The sequence below is a fragment of the Pyrus communis genome, chromosome 13 (genome assembly GCF_041283825.1).
Source record: "Pyrus communis isolate YQ-2024b chromosome 13, ASM4128382v1, whole genome shotgun sequence".
Classification (NCBI taxonomy): domain Eukaryota; kingdom Viridiplantae; phylum Streptophyta; class Magnoliopsida; order Rosales; family Rosaceae; genus Pyrus; species Pyrus communis.
Window position 1 is genome coordinate 1,454,611 of NC_142577.1, and position 6,854 is coordinate 1,461,464.

Sequence of the window (6,854 nt, forward strand, 5' to 3'; positions counted from 1 at the left end):
TCAAAAGTTTGGGTTACCCCTACCAAGCGCATCTCAGAAGCCGTTTTAAAAGCTGCAAAGGACTTCGGGTAGCCACAAGCTACTTGCAGCATTGACAGCATTACAGAAACAATATTGGCTAAGAGCACAACTCATTCACTATATAATAGACCCACAATAAATTTATGAACTTTGGACTAAATGCATTGACATCAACGCATGAAAGCACAATAAATTAGAAATAACTGCACTGAAGAACACTGGGAATGGGCTACCCATGATGGGTTTACCACTGCACTCCACACTCACCATATAATTCCCTCGTTTTTGCACGACATAAGTAACTGTGTACGTCCCATCACCTATATCCCTCACCATCACTTCCTGCTCTAATTCCCCAGCTCCCACTCTAGGCACAAATTTCACGTCAATGGGCACCCCACCATTTGGAACCTTCCTCTCATCAGAGTCTTCAGTCACCATCGTAAATGAAGATGTTGCACATGCCATACCACCCGCGATGCCAGCTCCGGCTGCAGTGCACTTTGCCGGGTTCACCAGCCCAATGGGCTTGTTCGCCAAGTCTCAGCATTTTCAGATTCACTATCTGATCCAGCCAAGACTTCCATCTCTCGATTCTTATCCATATCTTTGAATGTGGCTTCAAAAGCAGCTTTTGCCGCTGTGGCTTTCTCAGCCTCGCCTCTTCGGCCTGCTTCCATATTGGCTTAACAAGTGCAAGATTTTGATCAGCCATCAATGCCTTACTTCCACCAATTACCGAACCTCACATAAACGATTTAAGGCATAACTCCCAAATTCCTTATCTCAACCTGCTTGTAGCAGATGGCAATGATGGTGAAGTGGGAAAGGGGAATAGAGAGAGAGAGACTGTCGATGAATTCTTGCAGCTCGTCTCTGTGAAGATGAGGGAAGACAAAGTACTGCCAGATAATTTCTGTAGCTCGTCTATGAAGATGAGAGTAGAGAAGAGAGAGTACGAAAAGAGAGAGAGAGATAGAGAGGCTTAAACATTTCAATATGTATTGGTGGTGCAAGTTGAGGGCTTAAAAGCTTGGGTGATGTGAAAGAGCATGGACGGTTTAATGATTTTAAAATTGAAAACCATGGATTCTGATGGTTTTAATCATGAAAACCACCCAAGGTGGACGGGCGATGGACAGTTTGTTGGTTTTAACAATGAAAACCACCCATTATATGGGCTTTTTATATTTATAAAAGTTTGGGATATATATTGTGTGTGTGTGTGTGCATATATATATATATATATATATAAATCTTATATAAATTACAAATTATTTAGATGATATTTTGTTTTTTTTCCTAGGCAAGCATATCATACATAAAATTAACATTCATATATGTATGTTCTTCTACAAGAAATAGCATATTAGTCAATAATTATTTACATTTGATATAGTAAATTTAATTAATTCATATAATATATAAGAATTTTACCTAAATCCACCTAGGCGCCTGCCCAGACCCCGCCTAGCCGCCTAGGCGCTAGGCACTAGCCTGCCACCCGACTAGTGCCTAGCGCCTAGCGTTTTTTAGAACCTTGCATTTAGCTAAATGATATTCCACTATTATAAACGTAACACTACCCCTCCCTTACAAAATAAACCTTGTCCTCAAGGTTAGAATTAAAGACTAAAATTAGGAAATCTGGTAGCAAACTCGTCATAATCCTTCCATGTAGCTTTGTCCTCTTTGCTGTTCTTCCACTGGATTAACAATTGAACTCCAGCAGCTTTACCCTTCTTGTGGACCCTTCTTTGTAGCACCTTGAGTGGTTCAAGTGGTAGCAAACCATCATCAGTGACAATAGGCAAGAATGGAGTTGCCATGACTTTGTCTTCCAAGTGATTCTTCAAGCAACTAACATGAAAGACTGGATGAATTTTTGAATCCTTAGGCAGTTTCAACCAGTATGCAACCTTCCCAATCTTTTCCAAAACCTCATACGGACCATAGTACTTAGGATAAAGCTTATGGTAAGCATGAAATGCCAAGAATTGCAATTGATAGGGAATCAATTTCAAATACACCAAATCTCCTTCTTTGAAAACCCTTTCACTCCGATGCTTATCAGCTTGTGTTTTCATCAGGTTTTGAGCTGCCTGCAAATTGGTCCTGAGCATTGCTAAGAGTTTGTCCCTAGCTAGCAGCCTTTGCTCCACAGTATCCAACTTAGCAGTGCCAAGCTCATAAGACGTGATGTGTGGTGGTGGATAACCATAGACCACTTAGAAAGGGGTGAACTTTGAAGAAGTGTGGTAGGAAGTGTTATAGCACTATTCTGCCCATGGAAGCCAGTGGAGCCACTTCTTAGGTTGACAACTAATGAAGCATCACAAGTATGTTTCAAGGCACCGATTCACCACCTCAGTCTGGCCATCACTCTATGGACGGTAACCTGAGCTCATACACAACTAGGAACCTTGTAATTTAAAAAATTCTTTCCAAAAAACACTCATAATAATGGTGTCTTAGTCAATCACAATGGTAGAGGGCATCCCATGAAGTTTAAACACATTATCAACAAACTCCTGAGCTACCATGCTTGCTGTATATGGATGTACTAAGGGAATGAAATGAGCATACTTGGACAACTTGTCTACTACTACCAGGATCACTGACTTGCCTTTGCACAAAGTTAAACCAATGATGAAATCCATGCTAATGTCCTTCCATGTACTAAAGGAATGAAATGAGCATACTTGTCGCAAACTGGGAGGGGATATGGTTTCGTACTTATTTTGCTGGCATTCCCGACATTCAGCCACCCATGACCTGAGATCTTTCTTCATCCTACCCAATAGAAGCCCCTTTTCAATCTCTAATAAGTGTTTATAACCCTTTCATGGCCTGCACTTGGAGATGAGTGATGTTCCTTAAAAACCTTCCTTCTCCAACTTGAATCTGGGCTAAGCACGATCCGACCATTATATTTGAGAAACCATTGTCTAAATGGTACTTGGACAGACTGTGGTCAATTGCAGCAGCTTGAGAATATGTTAGCACCTCCTGCACCTTGCTATGGATCCAACTATCTTGTTCTAACCCTCTTCGAAGTTCATCCAGCCACCCGAAGTAGAGGTATGTTATAGCTTTGCACTCTAAAAAGCCACAAAGAGGTTCCTCTGGTAATTGAGATGATCCAGCTACTCGAGATAAGGCATTAGCCACTGTGTTGTCATAGCATTGCCTATATTGTATCTCATAATTGAATCCCAACAATATGGCCACCCATTTTTGTTGAAATGGGGTATTAGTTCTTTGACTCATAAAGTATTTCAAGCTGCTATGATCTGTCTTTATGATGAAGTGGCGTTCTTAAAGGTAGTTATGCCATTTTTTGACAACACTAACAATGGCAATCAACTCTCCTTCATATGTAGACAATGCTTGATTCCGTGGTCTCAATGCTTGACTTGTAAAAGCTATAGGTATGCCATTCTGTTGCAACACAGCCCCTATTCCATTTCCCAATGCATCACACTCCAAAGTGAAGGGAATAGAAAAATTGGGTAAGGCTAATAGCTGCGGAGAAGTCATTATTCTTTTGAGTGCTTGGAAAGCTGCCGTGGCTTCAGGGGACCAATTGAATCCATCCTTTTAGTTAGTTAGTACAAGGGTTGACACACCTTGCCATAATCAAAGATGAATTTTCTATAGTACCCCGAAAGCCCTAGAAATCCCCTCAACTCTTGACATTTTTTGGTGTTGGCCAATCTAGAAATGCTTGGATCTTAGTAGGATCCGCAACCACCCCATCACGAGATACAATGTGCCCCAAATATTCCACCTGTGATCGACCAAAAGAGCATTTTGATTTCTTCACTGCCAATTGATGTTTCTGTAGTAACTCCAAAGTTTGGTGCAAGTGTGAAAAATGGTCCTCCCAGGTCTTGCTATACACCAAAATGCCGTCAAAGAACACCAATATGAACTTTTGGAGGTATGGCTAAAAAATGTCATTCATAAGGGCTTGGTGAGTTCGGAATGCAGTATTTTCCACATCTGAGGGATGCATACAGATCTGGTGATATCCAAACCTAAGATCAAGCTTAGAAAAATACTGAGTGCCATGCAATTCATCTAACAATTCATCTAACAAATCTCCAAGTGCCCTCCTTTTTCTTGACCAAGAGAACCAGAAATGAAAAGGGGCTATAACTTGACTGGATTAATCCAGCATCCAAAAATTCTTGCACAGTTCATTCAATCTCAATCTTTGGCATATGACCATAGTGGTATGGTCGAATACTCGAAGGCTTGGAACTAGGAAGTAATGGAATCTGGTGATCGTGAACCCATGGAGGTGGTAAGGTAGTAGGAGTCCTAAAGACCTCTTCAAACTGGCCAAGCACCCCCTACAGCTCTAGGAGTTGCTAAGGACTTAAATTTGATGCCTCATACTTATCAGTTTCCATTGAATACCAAAGGACTCCCCAATTAGAGTGACAAAACTTTTTTTCAAGCTGTTGACAAGCAATATCCTGCACCAAGTATGCTGGAGCAGTGGAATGAACAAATTTATATTGGTGATTCCCAACATAAATCTCCATGGTTAAGTTTTGAAAATCCCATAAGATTAGACTCACAGAAGAAAGCCATTTCACACCAAGTACAACATTGCAGCCCCTAGAAGAAGTGCGTAGAGGTCAATGTGGCAGCAATAGGTTCTTAATTCCAAGGGAATTTGTTGATAACAGCCTTGACTTTAGACTCTACCTCCATCGACAATCATGATATTGAAGGGTTTGGTGGTGTGACATGGCCACCCGAGCCTTTTAAGCAACCTGGAATCCACAAAATTGTGGGTGCTACCTGAGTCAAGGAGTATGTTGGTAGGGAAAGTGTGAAGCACACCAGAAACTTTCATGGTTTGCATCTTAGGGTGCTCAGTAGTGCCATAGAAAGCACAAGCACTTAACTCCATGCTTGAGAGGGAAAGATCCACAGGCTATGGCAAGTCACACTCTGTAGGCCCCAAACTATCACAAACATCAAGCATAAGGGGATGTTTATGGACACACTTGTGCCCTCGAACCCACTTTTCATCACAGAACCAACACTCACCCTTGTCCTTCTTTCGTTGAACCTCCTCGAGGAGTGAGTTTCTTATAAAGGAGGGTTTGAGGCTGAGGCCAAGTAAGGGAAGGTGAAGGTAAGGCGAAAGGTGGTTTAGGTAAGGGATGAGGTTTTGGGGAAGAGGTTTTCAATTCAGTGAGTTTAGCATCTAATTGGGTAGCAAAGGAGATGGCCTTATGAACTAAGGAAGGGTGAAGCAATTTAACATCATAATGCAATTCCTTCTTGAGACCCCCCAGAAAGCAACTTTTCAAGAGAATGGGGCCAACATCAAATGTGCGATTGGCAAGGCGCCTGAATTCCATAATATAATCACGAAGATGACCGGTTTGGCGGAGTTTGAATAGTGACTCAATGCAGTCCTCGAACTCCGGGGGACCAAATTCCTGGCACAAAGCAGTCGTGAATTCACCCTAGGTTGGAGTAGAATGGACACAATCGCGCTAGCGAAACCATTGCAGCGGCAAATTCTTGAAGTGGAACGAGGTGGTCAACACTTTATGATTCCTTAGAGTGTGGTAGTAAGCAAAATACTGTTCAGCCTAATAGATCCAAGCTAAGGGATCATCGTCGTCGGAGAAACGGGGAAAATCCAGACGATGCGGCCACTGCGAGCGAGGAGTGAATCCTCCTCCTTCAAAAGAATCACTGTGCTGAAACTGGGGAATGTAGAGACAGCGAAAATTACAATCATCGATCACAATTAGAGGAGGAATCAGTGGATTTGGCATCGAAGGAGGTCATGCGACTGAAAAGCTAGCACCGCCTTGAGAACCAGGGTCACAATGGAGATGCTCCAAGAGAAGGGCGAACTAAATTTTGAGGGTGGTGAATCTGGCGTCTGAAGTGGTGGTGGAAGTTTGGATCAGCTGAGTAATGGCTTCCAGATTAGCTTCCACGCAGAGAGGCACAATTTGTCAGTAAACATTCGAGAATTGGTGGTGTGGCGGGGCATACAAAAGGAAGACTCATGATCAAGAGGATAATACCAAATGTTAAGGCATAACTCCCAAAATCCCTATCTCAACTTGCTAGTAGCAGATAGCAATGGTGGTGAAGTGGGAAAGGGGAATAGAGAGAGAGAGAGAGAGAGAGAGAGAGAGAGAGAGAGAGAGAGGGTATTTTTGGTAATATAATTTTCTAATTCAATTAACCGTTGGCAGAACAATGCCACAATTGGTTCTTATACAACCATCCTTCTCACTGTGCCAGTTGCCCACTAACAATAACAACATTTAGCTAAATAATATTCCACTATTATTCTACTCATTATTATAATCGTAACAGAAACCCTAAATGGAAAAACTGTCATTCAATTAAACAAGTTCTAAACTCTAATAAGATCAATCAGCCAAAACCTCCATTCACATTATTCTTAGAAATCCTAAAATTAAACAAAAATACCAAAATAGATGAAGCAAATATCAATAATGTCCTAATTGTTGTTGAGAAAATTGACGAATATGAAGAGAAGAAAAAAGCAATAACAATACCGATCTTAGATTTAATATAGAGGTTTTTTTGTTTTCTTCCAACTCAATTTTTTGGGAAAGTTTTATCGAACTTTCTAAACAGCCAAACGCGTTGAATCTATTGGATGATGGGGAAGCTAAAGAAAGAGGAGCATACCAATAACCAATTCTCTATGTTTCTATTTTTTTTTAAGAGGACAATTGGGTGGCAAGCCATGATTATTCACCCTTCCCGGGGGCCGAGAAAACTCACAGAGGCATTTCAGCCTCCCCTGGCCACAA

The 6,854-nt window shown here is 41.5% G+C and overlaps 1 protein-coding gene across 1 annotated transcript; it reads right to left on the bottom strand.

Moving 5' to 3' along the window:
- Positions 1–1,646: 1,646 nt before the first annotated feature.
- Positions 1,647–2,144, bottom strand: LOC137735963 (uncharacterized). Its single transcript, XM_068475314.2, has one exon. The coding sequence runs from the start codon at positions 2,142–2,144 to the stop codon at positions 1,647–1,649; it is 498 nt and encodes a 165-aa protein (XP_068331415.2).
- Positions 2,145–6,854: the final 4,710 nt, after the last annotated feature.